The sequence below is a fragment of the Haplochromis burtoni genome, unplaced genomic scaffold (assembly GCF_018398535.1).
Source record: "Haplochromis burtoni strain Fernald_Lab_line unplaced genomic scaffold, NCSU_Asbu1 Contig_254, whole genome shotgun sequence".
Classification (NCBI taxonomy): Eukaryota; Metazoa; Chordata; class Actinopteri; order Cichliformes; family Cichlidae; genus Haplochromis; species Haplochromis burtoni.
The window spans coordinates 855,688-878,066 of NW_024582615.1; the positions used below are offsets into that span (position 1 = coordinate 855,688).

Genomic DNA, 22,379 nt, shown 5'->3' on the forward strand with positions numbered 1-22,379 from the left:
GGGGAACTTGCACAATCGGTGGCTGACTAAATACTTTTTTGCCCCACTGTACACATGGGTTACTGCTAGAAAGTTTCTCTCTGTCTGACACATTTTATTGTTTTCCAAGATCTATGACAAAAATCATTCTAAAGAAAGAAAGAGTTTTTACTCAGCATCGAATTCTCTTATATTTCAAAATAAAGTAAAATTTAAAAATAAAGTCAGATGATTTCTTATTGTGTTGCCAATCAAAATGCAAACCTGATCAGAGGGGGCACCTCTGAAACTGCGTCAATGTTACATGTTTCAAAATGAGCCAGGCTGCTTTTAGTGAGAAATTCTGACGAGTTTTGCAGAGTTTAAAGAATTTCTGTAATAGTTTTTTTTTTTCATTTTGTCACTTTTGAGCCACACTTGTTTATTCAGCTTTAAGTGCTTCTGTGCAAACTTTAAAACTTAGATGAAAATCATCAATAATGTGTAGTCATTTAAAGGTAACAGCCAAGATACATATTCCATATTGCACGTCTTCACCTTTTGCAGTTCTACAAACACACCCAACCTATTGTCTGATGGATGGAGTACCATAATGCATAATAACCCACACACAGAGTTCACAAAGAGCATAAACGCATAGAATTCATGGAAAAAAAAAGTGCGGTAGAAGAAACTCTTTAATTTTGTTGTCACATTTTTTGCCCATTTCAACAAAAGTGACAGATGTTCACCCTCTATCACCGTGTGTACTTCCTGTAAGAACATGGTGAGGTTTTACAGGCACTGTTTTTATTTTAATGCATTCTACCTAGGACAAAGCTTGTTCAGCTTTCAGTCACAGAAAACAAATTTAATCACGCCACAAATAAATTGCCAGAGTAATTACTCGCGAGTATGAAGTGATGTGTGCTTCACCAATTAAATTAGTAAACTCAGCAACAGCCACAGAAAATAATAAATGAAGACTCCAGAGGAAAAAAAAACATATCAGCATATTAAAATCATTTATTGTGCTCCAGAAGAGTAATTACTATTTAACCAGAAAGAAAGACAAGTGACAAATAATCTACAATACAAATGCCAGACCTGCTCACATAGTTCCTCCGGTTCACATGACTTTCAAAGAACAAATCCACCTTTAGCTTTCAGACTGCTTGCACAAACCTCTCAGGATGAATCTGAGGTTTAATTGTTGTTTCTGCTGCGCTTTGAGGTCAGAAAATGGCACGTTGCGTTACATTCATTCGCAGTGCTCGTTCCTCTCTGCCCTTGCACTACAGCACAGGCTCACTGTCGACCACGATCTGCGTAGCTTTACACAAGAACAAAAAAAAAATGAAGCTTCCCCCTAGAACAGGGTTTCACAAGTGTTTGCAGTCCCAAACTGTTTGGATGTATACTCACCCTTCTTGACTGGCTTAATAAAATCTAGTGGTGCTGGGAGTCAAAAGAAATGACCGAAGAAATGCTACCTGGATTGGGTGAAACTTCCCCTTTTGCAAATGGCAGACTAACACCGTCTCACGGTAGCTTGAAAAATAGATGTAAATAATACCTATATGTTACGTATGTAAACATCAAGACAGCTTCCACTTTAATGTACTAAAGTCCACTCAAGAAAGTAGGAGGATAGTGGCATAACTACAAGAACTTAATCAAAGAGACATTTTTACCATTCTTTTGTTTTATTCTTCTTATACGCTATCGTTTTACTAAAAGTAATTTTCTGGTAGATAAGTCGCATCTGATGGGAGTGTTGCTTCTCTGTCACGATTAAAGCAAAAGTCATCCTGTACAGAAGCGCACAGATCACATTTTTGGGACTATTTCACAAGCTGCCATGAGACTGGGCTAATTGGACACAATTTTTTAAAGGAGGGTGACACCAGATGGGAGTCATTCTCAACTATGGGGCATTCTCAGACTAATATCTCACATCTGCCATTTGAATGTCAACACTCTTACAAATGAGTGCTGCTACAAGCACAAAGCCAATAAATCCAAATTCAAGTCTTATTCAGGACAAGCAAGACATCATATGACACAAAATAAACAGAATATTTAAATATTCAACACAGAAACACAAAATAGGCACAATATAGAATTAAACACTAATGGAAATAATGTTTACAAGGCTGACAAAGGAGCATACCAGCATATGCATTCAAAAGGGGGTGACGGATTTTTGCAGGTCATGTTTAAGATTTTACAACTGTGTGTGCTGTGTGTTTTAGCTGTTGTTGTTTTGAAGATGTGTGTATTTTAGCAAACACACATGTAAAGACCCTCCTGCCCACGCATGCTGCACGTAATCAGTGTGCTCAACCTGCCCGCGACGGCTTTGGAAAATAGCAGACTTTTAATAATCTCCTTAAAAATAAGAGAAATTCAGTTATGAACCAGGTTGAAATAGAAAAAGATGGGCAAAAGGTGTATGTTTATGATGTTATGGTACACAGCACTCAAACAAAAGGTATACCCTTTTCCTCATAACTCTGTAATGTTCCACGTAAAACTACCACAGTGTATAAACAGTATAATAACTGCAATTAAATTTGAACTTCCTTCGTATTTAATTTGCTCATTTCACTATCCAATAAAGTTTTATTGTTATTAGTTCTCAGTTTTAAGGCTTAATGTTTCCTCTATCATAGGGCAGGCGTGTGACTTGCCCTAACTTTAAAAAGATGTGTTAAGAGAATATATGTTTATGACATTTCCCACTCTTTAACGTAATCAAAATGCTTCTCATTGAAAAGAGTGTCATATATGTGTAGCAAAGTCTCAGTGGCACTCTGGGATTGGATATGTAACGTTTAAAAAATGAGTGTCAATTACTCCAGTTTCCTAAAATCAGAAAGGAAGGATTTTTTTCTTTTTCCTTTTTTCCTTCTTAGCAGTGAATCAAAACTTCAAAGAATTAGATGAAAAGAGAAGGGCAACTTGGTTTCTGTAGCGGCCCCTGTTCTGTTGATTGGGAAAATTTATCACCTTGTTTCAGTCATACGTTTCATAATTATATACGTTTCTTAGCCCTAGTCTATTAAAAGCTAGCCCTTTCTTAAAAACACATGTAGTTGTACTTTAGTTGTGAGCTGAGATTTTTCCAACATGAAGAACACAACTCTGAGGTACCCTGTGGAACCTATGACCACTAGAGGTGCTGTTAAGCATCTTTTAAATGATAAAGTCTCAGCACTGCTAGTACCTACCATCATATGTACACAACCGTTTACATTCGTGTCAAGAGCAGGGAGACATGACCTACATTTGTGGCGGCTGCAGGGGTTGGCAATGCTTACTGACAGCTGGACAGGGTAACGCCTGATAAAACTTTACTATCGATACAAGAGAATAACAGCAGGATGGAAAATGCAACATTCACAAAAGTTATTATTTGCAAATGATCTATGAGGTAGGAAATGCATTTGAGATATTCCTTATACCATAAAAAATGTATTTTAATGGAAACACTAAGAAAGGAATATTGACATTTTCACAGAGCATATTCAACACACAGCTTAAAAGGTGACACGGCTTTAGATGTGGACCATTTCTTACCCAAAGATTGCGAATTTTAATAGAGAAAATGTCACCAGGCAAAACAAGTTAGTTTGCTTTGAAATGCATCAGTCTTCCAGTAAGGTTGCCTTGGTGAAAATTACTGAATTTTGGTGCTGTTAAGACAATAAAAGAACAAATCTAGAAATACACATTTTGGGTATGTTAAGTGGAGTCGTGCGATATGATTTTGATAGGGTTTTATGCCATCAGTCAAATACCATTTTGTCTTAACTTTGCTTCAGTCTCAGTAAAGGTGCGAAGTTGCAATTTTCTCACAAATTATGCCAATTAGCTTTCAATTTGCTTTGATAACCATGTTTTTCCATACACAACTGTCAAAACTGTTAAATGCATTTAATGCATTTGCTTACTTATATATTTCCTGATTGAGTCATTGCGTTTTGCATTTTCCTGCAAAAAGTTTTGCTGTCTTCCTGTCTAGTTTTACATCCTCAAGCAATCTAGCACAACTGCTTTTTCCTTATGAGAAAATTTGGACTATATTTGCATGTAGTCACTGCAGAGGCTAAATCTTGTTAGCAACTGCCACTATAAATTAAGTTCAGTGCAGTTTCTAGCAATTTCCATTTATAATCCCAAATATGTCAGGTGCTGACCAACATTTCTCTCATTTCTTTTCACGCTACAGTTGGTTTACATTTTTCAACTATCATCAATCAGACAATTGGATGCATGGCAAGTTATTAATTAGGATTCATCCCTGGCTGTCACCCACTTAGCATGGCCTTGCAATTGCTTGACTATTTACCCATCAGTGCAATTATATGTTTAATTCAGTGGGTGGCCCTGCTTTTGCCCCTTTGTCATTTCTCTGGAGAGCAATGTTTGAATTTGGCAAGTGCTAGCTATATACGATCTCAACCCCTGTGATATTTTCATGTAGAGTTGTAATTGCTCGTTCTCAGTGCCTTTCATCCTACTGCTAATGCTGCAGTTTTGCAAACTTCAAAAGGGAAATGTTTTTTGGGATGCTTTGTAAAGCAATATGACTAAAATGCAGAATGATTTGTCATATTACGTGGATTTATGTAAAATGCAATCCTAAAATGTGATGGAAAGTCATGTAAGCTGTGGTTCCACCAGACAAAAGACAAAACTACATAGTGCTTTTTGTCTTTTGAGATGGCTGTTTTGGAACGGGTTGACCACTGGATACTTCTTGTGAGTTAGCTAAGAGATTTTAAAGATTGAACACTGGATCCCAATTAATCATAGGATATGATCTTCCACAGCATGTGCGGAAGATTGATCATAGAAAGTGACATTTTTTTGTTGCAACTGCATGTTTGGGTGCACTGTATACTTACATACATGCAGTAGGCATGCAGAGGGTCATGTCTAGTCAACGGGGATTGTAAATTCAATGGTTTAAGTGTCATATTAAAGTATCAAATGTTCACTGTAACAAAAAAAAAATCAAAACAACACAAACAAAAAATTAACAGATGAAAATCTTATTTTGTTTTTGCCATGTTTGTAGCCAAAAAAGTGAACAAGTGTAGTGCTCCACTGGATTTACATCATGAAACACATTGTTTTGGTATTCAAATGCGAGAAAACAGTAATAAACCAATATAAACAAAGAAAAACAGATTTTGTTTGTCTTGCTTGGACTCACGTTGTGCAATCTGACCTACCCCATGTGACTCTTTGCACATTTTAAATTAGTAACCTACATAATAGGAATTACTTTGTTGCTGATGCCCATATTCAGGCACAAATGTTCCTAAATCCCTGCACAGCCAACGTCATCATTTAATTTTCTTTCAAGAGTCCTTTCCACATCTAGTGAAGTGCATTTGAGCAATTGGGTTACAAAAACAAGGTCATGTTGCTTTTTATATGGGTCTAATAAATCTTGAGTTCAAGTAGAGGGTTTTCCTATATAAAACATTTTGTGTGGGGAAACAAAATACTTGGAAAGCCCAGGTGTAATTTCTTATCACATGGTTGTGTATGAGATTGTTTATACATATTATCGGTATTAAAGTATGAAAGCTTTTGATTTGTCGATACAGTGCCAACAAAACTACAGAGCAGATTTTCCCCAGATTCTGAAATTCCCACGAGGATGATGTGTGATAATAACCTTGGAATCTTTCTTTTGTTTCAATCCCAGCTCAAGCACTGGCTGTTCATTTAATCCAGAGAAACAATCTGGAGCCAACAGATAAAATTAGTTTATTCAATTTAAATCGTATTCCAAAAAGCAACATTTCCTGTGAGAGACAAGATTTTATCCCCTCATCCAGCTTGTCTGCCACAATGTTACATGGGGTAACAGTAGTCTGCACTCATTATTTTGAATGACTGCACAGTGCCTGTAAGGAAGCCAAAAGGGGCAGGATGAATTCTCACAACAGAGGCCTCTACACATCTACATTTTAGCGAAGGGAAAACAGGGAGAAAAGCGTTTCAGCTTACCAAGTAGCATCTCTGCGCCAGCTTTCAGATTTCTATATCTGTGCACAATAGAGTTGCCATCTAGGATATTCATGTCTCTGTCTGCTTTGAAGATCACCACTTTACCCCCACAGTGACTCCAACCTTTTAAGCAACTGGATTCGACTGCACTGTGACTCATTTCTACACCGATGGATAACATCGTTAGCTGCTGAGGCTTCACTGACCTGAAGATGTTAGCAAAGGCAGACAGCATTGTAGTAGATGGTCAACTGAAGACAGTGCGGATGTGAGACGAGCCGCTTTGCTAAACAGCCCAGCTGTCAGCTCAGTATAAAAGATGAGACAGTAGAGAATCCCTGGTAGAAAACGAGTGGGGCTAAAAAAAGAAAAGAAGTAGCTCTTCAAAATGAGGTAAAGAGGAGTGACTGTGGGCTTCAGAGCTGCTATGAGAGGCCTTTTTACTTCCTTCACATAATTCAATAATTCCAACGCAATGTGTCTCCTAACACAACCAGCCTTGGCTAATGATCAAAACTAGATGAAATGCGCATAATGGGAATTGGCCTATCGTGACCCTAACTTTTCCTATCATCTTGCCCTTTGACTTGTGTTAGTCATGTGTAGGCATTCATGTTTAAAGAGCTCTCCAGTGCCCAATTGGATGAATAAAAAATCTACACGGTCCAGAAATTCACTCTCCCACCATTTTTTTCCCCCAGTAGTTTCACCCTCCACCACAGTCAACACACCTCCTAGTTAAAAGTAAAGAAAACCGGGCAATGGAATAAACAGTGCAGGTAATTACTTCTATACGGTATAGTGGTAAAGTAGGTAGAATACCAAAGAACATTGATCTCAACTGAAGGTACAATGAGTTTGATTGATACAGTGTAATGTGATTTAACCACTATCAAAAAGTAGTACCAACACACGGAGTACAAAACTAGTCCTTATATGCCCAGCTCCACTCAAGCTATATCATGTTATGCAAGAAAATTTGAACCATATTTCCAGCCCCTCCCCTTTCTACCCCCGACTCCAGCCCACATCATCCATAACCTGGAATTGTATTTCCCATGGTCCTGCAAGGGTGTGTGTTTTCTTGTAATCCAATCAAGAAATATGTCTGAAATTTCTCCAATGCAAGGGAGAGGGTGAAAATGATTCTTAATAATGACATAATCAGCAGAGCAGCCATCAAGCAGATAAATTGTCATGCGCATCGTGCTAAAATATCCAATTATCCTTTGTCCCCCAGCTCTCTGTGTTGAAGTTGGAAATGCCAGAAAGCCAGTAGGTGGATCCCCACTTCCTACTGGTTCAGTTCTACTGGCAGGTTTGCAGTATGGATGCCCCTCTGAAAAGAGGAGAGCTTAAACAGCCTCGGTGCTTAGTGTACAGATCTAGATATGTAAATAGGTTCTATACAATAAAATTGTTCCCAATCCTCAAAAATAAATGGATGAAAAGTATTTGCAAGATTTTTTTCTCCTCAAAATGGTTCTGTTGTGCATACAGGATTTCTTTTTCTTGAAGTTTTCAGTCTTTCCTTTGCTCTTTTCAACAATTGTTTTTTTTTCTTTTTTACCTTATCTTACATAGCCTCCATTTATGATGTCAAGACATGCCTAAATTGGTTTGCATGGCATCTACATTGTGCCCCACAGAGTAATCTCTAGCGTGATGCCGAAGGAAAACAACGCGCTTTCTTTCTTTTACAAAGAGCTCCCTTCTTCTCACCTCCAAGGTGTGTCTGATGCTCTCTTCTGTATCCAGATAATACTCTCAAGCAGTCATTTGTCAAAAGATCCCGAAGGCCATATCTGTTGCTAGAAAGAGAAAGTATTTTTACTGTACCTTGTTTTGCTGCAATATCAGAACAAAAATAATAACAATAAAAAAACATCCTCCTCTTTGTTTTAGCTTTAGAGGTTGTTTATCTTCAGCTCTTTATATGTATTTTTTTCTTGTCTTAAATTTTTGTACAAAAAGATAATTATTCTTTTTTCCCTGGTCCAAACCCTCAGAAACTCTTGACTATATTTCCTCAGGTATTAACAGGGTGTCGTACAGTCCCAGTGTAATTCCATGGGTTTCTGGCAACTCCAGGATGGCATTTCATCTCATGACATACTTGTGTTTGTCAGAAAGTTGGCCTTCAGTCTCTGCTGCGTCAGCGGCATTAGCTTTAGCCTCAGCCATCAGAGTCCCGCCTGCATGGGTGCATCCACAGGGCTATACTCGGGTGGTGGAGTGTGAGTGTGGGTGCGGGTGGGGCAGGGTGTTGTTCTGGCCACTGCTGGGGAAGGTATTGAAAGAGTGGAGTGAGGTGAGCCCTCCCATGGTGCTGGGGATCATGGTTATGGTGTTTGGTGTCATGAGCGGGATGTCATCTGGTGAGCGCCTCATGGCCAGAGTATAGTCCGGTGGGCAGGCAGTCCTCAGAACCACATCATGCGGGTGCAGGGAGTCGCCAACCCCCCTGCAATCTCGGTCCAGGTCTGAGTGCTGCTTCATCTGTAGAGACATGATTTCCTCCTCTTGAGTGTGGGCAAGGTCATTTGCGGCACTCCGCTGGGGGCTGCAGCGTCTATGAACATCGTGCCGGCGCTTGTCCTTTTTGTAGTAAAGTGCAGCAAAAGCCAGGATATTAAGGAAAAGCAGGGATGCTCCCACAGCAATGGTTACAGATAGTTCAGTGGAGTAGTCACGCTGGTCCACAAGATGTGGTTGGTTGTGACTGTCCTGTGTCTCAGTGGGGAATGGGGTTGGGTTAGGACGTTTGGTCACCAGAACGTTGGTCTTCGGTATTCGATTAGTAGTCTCTGGTGGAGGAATCTGAAGACAAGAAAACCAGTGGTTAATAACTAATTCATCTGATCATGTTCAACTGTATAGTCTAGCTTGTGGTACCACAAAGTTTAAACTACATATTGGATACCCCATGATAGGCTTTCAATGTTATTAGAGCAAAAAAGCATGATTTCATTTGCAATAAATAAATACTCCTGCCTTCTCTTTGGTTTTATTGCATTGTCTACCTAGTCCTGCTGAGGTTAGTGCATGTTCTTGCTTTGTTTCACATGTGTCCCCCAAGTTTTTTTCATTACTTCTTGTGTTTACATTATATTCCAGCTGGACTTTTGGATTCTACATTTATTTATCTGCTATTAAAGCTCAACTCTTGTTTGTTTATTTGTGTCTCCTGTGGCTTGAATTTCACATCATTCAAAACTTTGCAGTGCACACCAAACTGACATTTCACTCATTTAGCTTCTAAGAGTCACATGACTTTAACAGCATATTTTGAAAGAAAAGTTAAACATTACTTGTTTGACATTTTATAATCCTTTAAGAAAACCCAACTTCATAGCCTTGCAGATTTCCTTCTAGCGGGAAGGTCAAATACAATTTCATTAGATCAATAGTAAATATGCACCTACTTCGATTTGGGGCCTTATTTTTTCAAATTCAGGAGTCAAAATATTTTTCTTCATCATTACATAGTGCTTGTAAGAATGATTGCACAGTGTCTTTAAAGACATCAGATCACTTCTGAGTAGGATGTCAAAAAAAACAAAGCCAATTATTTTCAGTTTTAGTGGCCTAAAACTAGCAATTTCTGACAACATTTCTTTATTTTTCACCAGTGAGATTGGCTACTGTCGATTTAAAGCTGAAAGTCAAAGTTTACTTCAACTGTTTGTTTGATTTAAAACATAATGTAGAGAGGCAACATTACAGAAACAGTGCCCTTATTCAAATACTCATGGGCCTAACATACGTAAATAAAATGGAGACCAGGAAAGGGATGGAGAGCAAAGGAGGAAAAGGAAGACAATATCAGGAAGGAGCAACTTCAGTTTCTTTCAGCTCCAAGTGTTAATGTAATGTTGATAATCTCTTTGCTGCAGCTTAATGCTTAAGTTGCATAGTGACACAAATTTTTGTTCTAACTCATGGCAAAGTGAGATTGTCTACATCCTGAAATTACTTTAAACATATGGCCACTGCCTGACTTGATAATAATAGTGGATTGCATTTATATAGTGCTTTTCGGGACCCTCAAAGCACTGTACAATTCCACTATTCAGTCACTCTCACATTCACACACTGGTGGAGGCAGCTACAGTTGTAGCCACAGCTGCCCTGGGGCAGACTGACAGAAGCGAGGCTGCCATATCACGCCATCGGCCCCTCTGGCCATCACCAGTAGGTGAAGTGTCTTGCCCAAGGACACAACGATCGAGACTGTCCGAGCCGAGGCTTGAACCGGCAACCCTCTGATTATAAGACGAAATGCCAACTCTTGAGCCACGATCGCACCTTGATAAAGTTACTTATCAAAATGTGACATAAATAAGTTTTTTAAAAATGAAATTAAAAATATTACACACATTCACATCCTCAAACATTCAGAATCAGCCCCTTGTACATCAAGTATCTACTCATAATTTGTATCAAACTGAAGTCAGACTGGATGTTTATGTATAATTCTTCTCTGTCACACCTGATAGCTGCATTTACTGAACACTTTTGGCATTGCCTTTAAATTCATTCCTCAATATACTTCAACTGCTGCTCTGTGTTTATATGTGCTCGTCTATCACGTCTATATATATAATCACCTAAGTAGGAGATCACAAGAGCCCCTTGAGCGGAAAATTAGGCAAACTAGGTCAACAACCAATCTCAATGTTACATTTAAAACTTTTCAAAAAGCCTTCTGTGGAGGGAATGGCTCACATAGACACTTTTTGCCATGATATCACACATCGACTATTTAAAACCAACCTTGGTGGTGGTTGGGATGAGCTGGGTGACCTCATTGAGACTGTGTAGATGAGGAACCAGCTCCAACCACAAGTTGACCTGAGAAAAGGACAGAAATGCGTAGGTGGTAAAATCAAGCAAGTATGAAAACTATCTTCAGAAGAGCATCTTAAAGTATGGAATTACAATAGGATGAAAATGAAACAATATTGCAGTTCAATTTTAAGCATTCAGAAAATGTCCCTGCTTGTGAAAAACAAACCCAAGACTAGGGCACAAGTGATGCATAAAGAGGAAACACGCAGGAATTTCATCTTTATAGAGACCAAAAATTTAAAATTATGCAAGAAACAATTAATTGGAATACATTTTTATAAATCCAGATTGTATACACTGGATTTATCCGTTTTTTTAAAAAGTTAGAGCAATGTGTAAGATGTTAATAGAAACAGAATTAATTAGAGTTTAATTTAAATATATAATAAACAGAAAAATAGACCAAATATATCATAATATATGAGAAAGTCAACTTTTTTTAAGTTTGAAGTTAACGTTAAATTAATGGAACTTTGTGTGTATATTTTGTATACACACCACACTTGTAAGAATAATATGTATAGTGCTTTTGTCGATTTTCAATCAATCGTTAAGTTGACCTTGAAGAACTTGCCAAATTTTAATGCATTTTTAACAGTCTACAAATTCATATCAGAATTATTTCAAGCTATCATCTTTACAGATAGATTGACATGCACACATCCAAATGCTATCAAAATATAACCTGTGAAGACATAGAAAACATCACATTAAAAAAAAGCAAAAAAAGTTTATAAAAATGTGTTTTTATATGGGATTTGAAAAAAGCCACAGATTTTATGAGCGGTTTCTCCTCAGGTAGATTATTCCAAAGATGATGGTCAACATGAGATTGAAATCTTGATTTTGGAATCACCAGCATGGCAGCTCTTGAGGCTCTAAGGCAGTAAGACAGCTCATATGGGGTCAACAAATCTGCTATTTAGCTTGGAGCCAAACCATCACATGGTTTAAAAGTGATCAGTAACATCTTAAAATCAATTCTAAATCTACAGGGAGCCAGTGTACTGAAGTTTCTATTGGAGTTCTCTTAAAAACAGTAAAAAGCTTATCTGCTGCATGACAGAGTTACATCTAACTATACCTTATTGGCACGGTAATGCTCTTTGACCCGGGGCTTCAGGCCAATGTGGAGGTAAAGCTGGTCTTTCTGGTTGTAGCGTGTCCATGCCACTTCTTCAAAACGATTGGGCTTAGTGTGGATGAACTTGGTGTCCTGGGGTACAGGCTGGTTTGGGTCCCTTTGAAGAAAGAGTAGGAATGAGTTTCCGTTAAAGAGGTCACAGAGGAGAGACGAGCTGAGAGTCTTACAGTGGGAAAAAAAAAATGTTGTTGGCTGTTTACCTTAGAGGGCAGGAAGATCTAAAACCAGGCTAAAGGGGAACTGGACCTCTTAAGACACAGCTGTTTGGCTATTCAAATTTTAATTTTGACATAAGTGTAGCATTTGCCTCAGGTTAATCAGTATAATTATGAAAATACTGAAAGGCAGTGGTGAAATGCAGCCTCCAGGTTTCATCAAATTTTAATCAGCGCTTTCTAAGATATCACACCTGATAAGATCCAGAAAAGGTCAGAAGGGAAATTATTGCTCATAGATGTAGGGCTTTCTAAAGATTTTGACTGAATGGAAAGGTCTTAAGATACCTAATTTAAATTTTGAGACATAAAAAAAAAATCCCTGTCACAGTTTTTTGTTTATTTTTTTAAATTATGGATATCTCCTTGGAAGTGAATGCATTTATATATAATTCAAACATGAAAAGAAGCTTCCTGCCAAAGAATATGTTTAGTTGAATATGCAGTTCAACCATGCTGATAATTTCCAACAAGTACATGGTTCAATGGTTGCTATAAACCACACTTAGAATAGCTACTTTTTTAAATGTCACGTGCCATCAATTTTAAATGTTTGACTCAATAACTCAAGGCTTAAATAAACTGTAAATGCAGGTCAGTAACCCATGTGAATGCCCCTCATATATTCAGTACAGAGGAGGACAACGCACTGAGTTTGGATCCTGCACTAAATAGAGCCACTCGCACTTAATCTGAGGAGAACAGATCCAGCCATGTGAACTATGGAGGCCCATTCAGACCCAGTGAGCGCCCCATTGTCTGAGAGCAGCATATGGAGCCAGCCAAACCTCATCAGGAACACTCTTAACCATTCAAATTGGTGGCATAAATCTCTCAGGTACCCAGCATTCTACGTCAATTTGGGGTTATATATGTAGATCATTAGTGCTCTTTTTGTTCCCCTCCGGGCTACTGGGCAGTGCACAGGAAAAGCCAATGTCCCCCTATTATGCTGCAGAAAAACAATTACCGCCATGACTATATAGTGGAGGGCAACATGAGACAGAGGGAGAAAAAAAGGATTTTAATTTTGTCGCTTTCAGAATGTCACTCTCCAGGCTAGGATCATCAATTAATAATGTATTTGAAGATATGTAGTGGGTATTTTCAAAGAATACCAATTATACAACACAGTCCATAAAATCCATAGTATGATTCACTACTCCTCGTCATACTGAAGAAACAAAATTACAGTGAAATTATAACTTCACTGTGAAATGATCACAATGTTCTAATGGTGATTATATGTTTTATTAACATATAATTAACACTACATGAGCTCATAAACTAATTGATTATTTCATGTAAACCAGCTCACTTGGTAAACAATCATGTACCCTTTTTTGGAAATGAATAGAATGTATTTTGGCAAAATCACAACCAATTATGTCAAACAATATAATTATTTCATTTCCATATAACTAATAATCACATCAAATTATTTATCATTTACAGCGAAGTGAAATTATTAACTTTCCAGAGGTGCTGGTTAGATCAAGTACAAATATTAAGTATGAGCTATAAGTTATTACAGATGTGGCACTTAACATTTTCATAACTGAAAAAGCTGTGATGGTTTTGTTCAGATTCATGAGATTCATAACACTGCATTGGCCCTTATGAGTCATCATACCCTGTCTTGGCAAAGTTTGTCCAGTAGGTCATAACCACAGCACTGAGCATAACGTCGTTCTTGGAGAAATTGCAGGGAAACAGCTCTGTTGGTCCAATCATAGGCAGGCCAAACACATATGGGATCTCGTCTCCATGTGCTGCATCTGCCCAGGGTGGTACCTAATGAGCAGCAGATGAATCAAATCACGTCAGTATTATTACATTTATGTGACAGATACAGGACATTAAAAGACTTTATTTTTGCACGGTGGATATTCTGACAATATGCATAGACACAGCAAGACTAAAAAGGCTGGAGAAATAGAATAGTTGTTGAGGAAAAAAGGGGGAATGAGATAAGTTGTTAATATTAATTTACCTGCCATTTTTGGCTCATTATTCAGTGAATTGAACAGAGAGAGAGAGAGAAGACAAAAGATAAAAGAATGATGCTGACAGAGGAAAATTGCTTTGAGATGAGTTTAAACTGGAATACAGAGTACATATACATGGTAGCTGTACCAAGTTGAAGTTAATATAATAAGGGAATGTGGGCAATTTAATGAGCACTCTTTATTTTCATTAGTTTGTCTAGACATATTTGAACATTAACATTAAATGTTGCATCAAATAATACAGGAAGAAGTAAGGATTTAAGATACCAGTAAAAAAAAATATCAAAAAACCAGCCAACCAGTTTCAATTCAATTCAATTCAATTTTATTTATATAGCGCCAAATCACACCAAACGTCGCCTCAAGGCGCTTCAAAGATACAGAGAAAAACCCAACAATCATATGACCCCCTATGAGCAAGTGCTTTGGCGACAGTGGGAAGGAAAAACTCCCTTTTAACAGGAAGAAACCTCTGGCAGAACCAGGCAACCAGCAAACAAATATGTATGTATACATATGTATATGTCAACTGTTCAGTTCAGAGGAGACTGTGAGAATCAGGCCTTTATGGTCAAATAGCTGCTAAGAAACCGCTATTAAGGAAAAGCAACAAGCAGCAGAGATTTGTTTGGGCAAAGAAACAGGAATGGACATCTGTGCTTTGGTCTGATGAGTCCAAATGTGAGATCGTTGGTTCCACTAACAATGTCTTTGTGAGACACAAAAAAGGTGAACGCATGGTCTCCACATGCATGGTTCCCACTGTAGGAGGCTTGGAGGAATCTTGCTGGTGACCCTGTTGGAGATTTATTCGAAATTGAAGGCACACTGAACCAGAATGGCCTGGCCAGATGGACTGGCCTCCACAGTTACCTGACCTAAACCCAATCAAGATGGACCTCAGAGTGAAGGCAAAAGGGCCAACAAGTGCTCTGCATCTATTGTAACCTGTGGAAAACTATTGGAAAAACATTTCAGGTGACTACCTCATGAAGCTCATCAAGAGAAAGCCAAGAGTGTGAAAGGCAGTAATCAAAGTAAAGTGGCTATTTGGAAGAATCTAAAATATAAAACATGGTTTGACACTACTGCTTAGCCAACTACACATCACTGATTACTTATGGAGAAAGACTCATAAGTAAAGCAGCAGTTATCATACACATGTTGTTACATATGTGAACAATGTGTAGGCTTATCTATCAAACTATCAGTTCAAATCAATTACTTTAGTTTCATTTGGGAGCATTTTGTTTTGCCTTTAGCAATAAGAAATAAGTGATTTTATTTGATTGTACATTATTCTTGAATTCGTTCTGTTTACATGTGTTGATAAATGGCTTCTGCTCAGTGATACAACTCAAATCAAGACAGGGTGTTCATTCCTAGATTCCAGGTACCATAATACTTGAAAGTACCTTCAGAGCTGATGAGGCATGTGATAGTTTGAAGCTCACCTGTTCCGTCTGACAGTGGTGGTAGAAAGCATAGAAGTAGGTTGGAGATCCAAAACTGGAGTGCAGGTCAGCTGTGGCAACTGCTGGTGCTACCCACTGGTGATCGGTGAAAAGTGCTAGGAGTGTCTTCCGGCGTGTCTCTGGATTATGCCTATCAGCCCAGTCAGTGTACATAAACTTGATGGTCTCTCGGAGGATGTCTTTTCCTTCTGGGTAGCCATAAAGGTCATCCACAAAGCTGGACACGGCGTAGTCGAAGTCATTAGCTTGGACGCCATTCTCATTGTCCACGATAAGCTCGACAAACTTAAGGCCCTCGCCCTGGTTCACTCCCAGCATTATATCATAGTTGAGGAACTCACCTAGCAAGAGACAGTACAGAGTTTGGTTAACTTACAAATTGTAATTACAAAGCATCCTTTTAGGTGGAAAATAAATTGAATACCTTGTTCCATTAAAATCTGAGGGTCATCAGGTATAACATCGCCATCAATAACAGGGCCGAAGGCAATGTGATAACGGGCCGGCTGGATGTCTTGATCCACAAGCTCCTTGTAATGTTTTCTCTGCAGGCACAACACAAGCTCCACAGTGTCCTCCAGGTTGCAGCCTACCTTCCGAGCCAGCATTCGAGCATATTTGGCAGGCTGAAAACTGACAGCCCAGCTAGACAGAGCTGTGCCGCTCTGAGCGATGGCCCTCTGGAACAGGCCTTAAGACAAAAACAGCACAGGGGCAGCATTGATGGAGAAAACAATTAATTAGGTGCAATTCAGAGACTATCCCAAAATATGTCAAAATAAGTATAGATGCATAAAATGTCATTTTGAAAATCATATAAAGAAAAATATCATATGATAAATCAGCTGATTGAGAAAATGGAACAGAAACTCAGCGATCATAGGTCATATTAGAGGCAAACTGAATACACTGAAAAATAGTTTTGCTTATTAGAACAGACAAAGCAATATTTCTTTTGGCAAAAAAGAAAAAAATAACTCAGACATCCTGATTTTCATCATGAACATAGTACAATGCAGGTTTGTTGAGTCAGTCCCATATTAATGCCCTGCAGGTTGAGGGTAACATTAATGATGTAAAAACTGGCAAATTCTTTGGTTTGTTAGTTTTCAGTAGTGACAAGAAACAAATCTGAACATTTACTAATGATCCTGTGATTGTTAGTCTTCTTGAATGCAAGAAAAATCTTCATGGCTTAGTGTGATGGGGGATGTCATGTTTTCCCTTTCCCTTTTCTTTGATTTCCATCCAAATGTGTGAAACACTTATGATCACTGTTTTTAGATAATTATCACCAAACTGACTGTAATAAAAAGGTGTTGACAGAGTGAGATATTGGGGTCCTTCAGATATTTATAAATGTTGTTAACAAAGCTGATTTTGAATCCCCTATTGATGCTAAGCTAAACAGCTCCATCATAGATAATGGTAGAAACCTATAAGAGTTCATGGAGATTGTCTGAATCATCCAATCTATCATGTCAAACATGAGTGGTGTGACTGAAATAAGATTTCTGTTTCTTTATAAAGCATGACAAATCCACAGAAGGCATTGGTCTGTAACATAACTTGAATGTTCCTAAATTCACTATTTCCTTCTTCTTGAGAAATGTTTGTTACAATTACAGTGGACAGCTAGCCTGGGAAATAGACAAATCTCAAAGCTCAGGTTTCATATACTCTGACAAAATGACTATCCTGCCACATAGTGTAGGATTCAAACAGAAATCCCAACTACAGCAATGTCAGGCTACTGGTCAACACTGTCCTTATCGTTCTTATTGCTTACATGACCTTAGGGAAAGAGGTGCTTCAAGTTCTTTCTTTCCATATATTTTGTTCCCCAGTAATGTCAATATCCTTTACATATCTTATCACCTAATTTTGTTTATGGTTAGAGGCACATTTTTTTTTTTTTTGCTGCAGATATACATGGTTGTAACACATTATTACTACCAAGTCTCTTCGTTTTGAAAAAATGGTCTCTGTATGAATAAAGAGCAACATCCCATTAAATAAAATCATATATGAAACCTGTGTTTAGAATATATGTGATGTTTTTGTTCAAATTTTTTTTTTTATTTAACTGTTTGTAAAACAACTGCTTTTAATTGCTCAGAGCGGGCATTCTCAGAAAATTATGAAGCACAAAATCTTTTGTTTTCTATATAGTAGTACATTATCAATTGCTTTTTTTTCATGTCAAAGCTGAATATTGCAAGTACAGTGAAACGCAGAGAAAAAAACCTTCCATTCAGCATGTTCCGACGTTAACATACACGCATCCAAAATGACAACAAGCATCAGCAAAAGCAGATCACAACCTTTTTTATGGTCACACGCTACTGAAATGAGACTTAAGAATGTATGAAGACCCCACATGGATCCCTGTAACTTGAGTCCTTGGGCTTTACCTTTTGTTGAGTTGCTCCAGCGGTTTCCCTCTGAGTAGTGAGACAGCGTGAGCAGGTTCACACAGGAAGCTCCAGCTCCGGAGCCAAACACAGTGATTCGCAATGGATCGCCGCCAAAGGCTGCAATGTTCTCACTGGTCCAGCGCAAAGCCTGGATCTGATCCAACAAGCCATAATTCCCTTTTGCTGCTTGGTCACCGGTACTCAGGAAACCTGGATGAGAGGACAAATTAAAAATAGTAGATATTATTTTAATATCTTCTCCTTAATTTTCTTATTTGACCATAAGCAGATGGCTTCATTAACAAAGAAAAGACACCTAATGGCATCAGGACTTTTCTCTGTCTTAATCTACACATTTCATTTATGGAGTTTGGTTCCTTTTCAACAAACTTTAGAAATGAGAAATTGTATTTATTTATGTCTTTACATTAGTAGGTTTAATCTTACAGTTTATCATCACACATCAAGAAAAATAAAAAAAAAATCATTCAAAAACATTCTTTGTACTTTTTTATTTTGAAGATTTGTATTTTTTGTATTGCATTTTTTAAAATCTATTTTCTTTTTTAATTTCCTTGATAAAGCTATTAAGGTATATTTTGCCACTGTACACAGAAAACCAAAAGCCTCATTCTTTAATAATTTGCTGCAATATAGAGAGATATAGAGTTCCGAGTAATTCAAATGAAAACTTCATGGAAAATGATAATGTGTCACAAAGAGGCAGTGATATGTTTAATAACATAATACAAATTTCAAATCAAGGTCTTTGTGGATAAATCTATAATAATAACTGGTGTTTTCAAAGGTCAGTACAACACACTGCCCACATCCAGACTGCCTTTCAAGAGAAGACTTTATTCGAACTGCCTATAGACTGCTTCAACGCTTCCATGATCTTTTATTTCAAGTTGAATTGATTTGTTAAAAAAACACACTGAATACACAAGGTCATGGAGTAATTTAACTAACAACATTAAGGATATTAATTTTTGTTGTTGTTGTTTATGCATTTATTATCATTATGCTTTTTAACCACAATAACAATAGCCAATCTCAACAGTTTGAGGTCAGGTCAATAAGTGTTTGGCCAGATGTCTGTATCTGAAATGTAATATTTACCTTTGACACCAGACAACTGGGCTTGTCTTACAATTAGTTCTTCAGAGTTGGCTAGATCTTTACAAAGGATAGTTTGGGAAATAATTATGCTGTTTATTACACTTTTTCCACAAGTGTTTCTGTATTATATTTTCATGCTGCAGCAGTTACCTTTTCTAAGGTACTTTTTTCAGGCCTGTGCAAATAGTCATTCGTGAATCATAAAAACGAATCTGTTACTGTTTGTTAGCTAGTCGGAGCTATCACTTACTATTCAATTAATAGTCGGTGAATGGCACTGACTTATTCACTAAGTCAGTGCCATTCACCAAAATCACCTCCTTCTCCATCCGAGCTACAAGACACCATATACATCACTTTTATTTCTTTTACTGATCCAGTGAAACTATGGTGCTAACAGCCTTCAACTGAACATATGTTTAGCTATGCATCATGCTACAGGATGTTGCTGGTTCTTTGATGAGGTGAAGCTATAATGTTCTGTGTTTGTGTTTATAGCACTGTTAATAAAAAAAAAAAAACCAACTGAACAAATAAACAAAAAGAAAGTGAAACAAAATAAATGTCATGTTAAGATGTTTGCTTACGCTCATTCTCCTGTCCACTCATATCCCCTAAATTTAAATGCAATTGATGTCACTGCTATAAAAAAACTTTTGATGTGAATAAATAGTATAATGTGAACAGCCTGATGCTGCATGGCCCTAAATGTCACTGTTGCAAAGGATTGTGGGATGGCGTTATCTCCTTTCCTTTTGTAAGGTACGGACCAGTCTATGCAATGCTAAAAAAGATAAGAAAGGAATCTTTGAAGCAACTTTTCTTTGAATTTCAAGCAATCTGACGACCTCTTATCGCTTAGATTATTTGCCAAAATCCATGGCGAGTGAGGCTTCAACATCAAATACTAGTAAGGTACAAATGTACTGAAGAGACGAGGAGAGCCACAGGAGAGCTGAGGTCTTTTAGAGCAATTTCATGTCCAGCTCCCAACACTTCCACACTAAAAGCCCCATTAAGCCCTCCATGCATCCTGGGCACTGACACCCAACAACCACACCCAAGAACTGTCCCTTTCAACCTCACATGCTCACATATTTTCTTCCATGTGTTTTTGGATATTTTTATTTGTATCAGTGAAAATGAAATGCCTATTTCACAGTCTCAGTCAACACTACACTGGTAATTTACACTGGATGCATTATGTGTACACCCACAGAAAGCCTTTGAGGATAGCTAAAAGAATATATTTACCATCCTGCACTTCAGCCTGCATATCTGTTATTTGCATTAATTCAATTATTTGCTGTCATTTATTTTTTTGCTTGTTCCTGCTGTTTTCCAAAAGTTGTAAATAATTACTGAAATAAAAATAAAAATCGTTAAAATCACTTGGTGCAAAAAAAGAAAGGATGGCATCACTGGTTTGTAAATAATTACTATATGTGCTGAATGTCTTTAAAGTAAAACCCAGTATTATACATGGGGACATCAAAAAAGCAAATTAATATTAGTAATAATAAATTGTAATTTATTTATTTATTTATTATTATTATTATTATTATTATTATTATTAGTCATATTAGTGGTAGTAGTGGTAGTAGCAGCAGTGATTGTAGCAAGTTTATTAGTATTTCTACATCACTCTCACTACTACACACTAAAACTCTCTAGAACAACGGCGTTTACTTCTTCTGATACCTGAACAGTTTTTGGCATGGAATGTCCAGTGTTATATTCACAGCTCTGAGGTTTGAGGTTTGTCTGATTTTCTACTGTTGAGGGCTAATTAAAAACTCTATATGAGAATTCCTGCTATACAACATAATTCTAATAATGTGAGAGTAATAAATCCAGTTTTACAACAATAAATATGACCTCCATCATATCTGCCCAATCCAAGATAACACTTACTGAACCATAACATTCTAGCATCATGGAACTAATGTGTTTATTCTTCTTTGGCCTGTCACTTCGATATTTAAAGAGTTAAATCTATGACTTTATGCTGAACCCAGTTTACAAAAAAAATTCATTAGAACAGGATCACAAATCATATTCATTTTTATTGCATAACACAGTGATTTGAATTAATGTGGCTGTTAAGAGCTGTAATTATGCATGGCAGCACATGTGACTGTGGTCATAATAACCATAATGCATATTATGTTTACAATGGCTCACACAGATTCATCTACTGTCAAGTATAACCGCTGACATAGTCAGCTGATAATTTATTTTATAAAATTTATGATAGAGCCACTCTATGTTCACCTACACGCATGCACGCTCACTTGCTTGCAAGTTTGCCCATTTGCACATATGCACAATTTTTAGGGTTTTTTTTGTATTTCTGCAAGTATTTCTGAACAAGCACTCATTTGAATCGCGCACATGTGCCAAAATCCTATACAGTGCAGCTGCATCCACACATTCCTACTAACATCCAGACAAGCACACACCCCCGCTGACTGTTTAATTAAGTTCATTCCTTTTCTATTCCCCTTCCACTTGCTTATTTATTTATTTGTGTGTTTCTTGATCAAAGCCTAATCTGGTGGAAGCAACAGCAGCCATCTAAAAGAAAGATTTTAATTGATTCAATTTAGCTGTAGTGCAAGGATGGGCTGGCAATCACAAAGAGTGAGACAGGAAGAATGATTACTACGCCAACAGTGGTGGGGCAGTGGGGTGGGGCTCTATTCCCTTGCTGTCTTATATACAAACATGCACATAATGCGGTAATATATGAAAAAAAAGTGGTGCGTTGATGTTACAATAAACATGCTTTATTTCCTCTACAGATTGATGCCAAACATGTTTTATTTTCCTCCTCTATGCAGGAGTTCATACGTGTCTATGTCTCAGGTTTGGCTAAAAGCCACCATCCGTGATTTAGGAGCTCGGCCTTTAAGCTTCCTGGGATGACAATATTGAGGTGAACCCTGATCCAGGAATCCAGCTTTTATCCCTCCTATCTCTGTCGAACCAGAAAGAGAAGGCTAGACGAAGAGAAAGATGGGATTTTTTTATACTTCTTTCTCTGCACACATCTATTTTTCACAGTCACGGTCTGTATACTATAATCCTCTCTCTTTTCTCTCGTTTTTACTTTGTGTCCTTTTGACTCTGAATGGTGAGAAAGAGAATGAGAAGGA

At 37.6% G+C, this 22,379-nt stretch overlaps 1 protein-coding gene across 1 annotated transcript; it reads right to left on the minus strand.

Moving 5' to 3' along the window:
• Nucleotides 1-966: 966 nt before the first annotated feature.
• On the minus strand, nucleotides 967-19,830 carry LOC102310800 (neuroligin-1). Its single transcript, XM_042227321.1, has 8 exons — nucleotides 19,809-19,830; nucleotides 18,097-18,360; nucleotides 16,107-16,373; nucleotides 15,662-16,023; nucleotides 13,832-13,992; nucleotides 11,924-12,080; nucleotides 10,765-10,842; nucleotides 967-8,808 (listed from the first exon to the last, which is right to left on the minus strand). The coding sequence occupies exons 1-8, from the start codon at nucleotides 19,828-19,830 to the stop codon at nucleotides 8,206-8,208; spliced, it is 1,914 nt and encodes a 637-aa protein (XP_042083255.1). The 3' UTR covers nucleotides 967-8,205.
• Nucleotides 19,831-22,379: the final 2,549 nt, after the last annotated feature.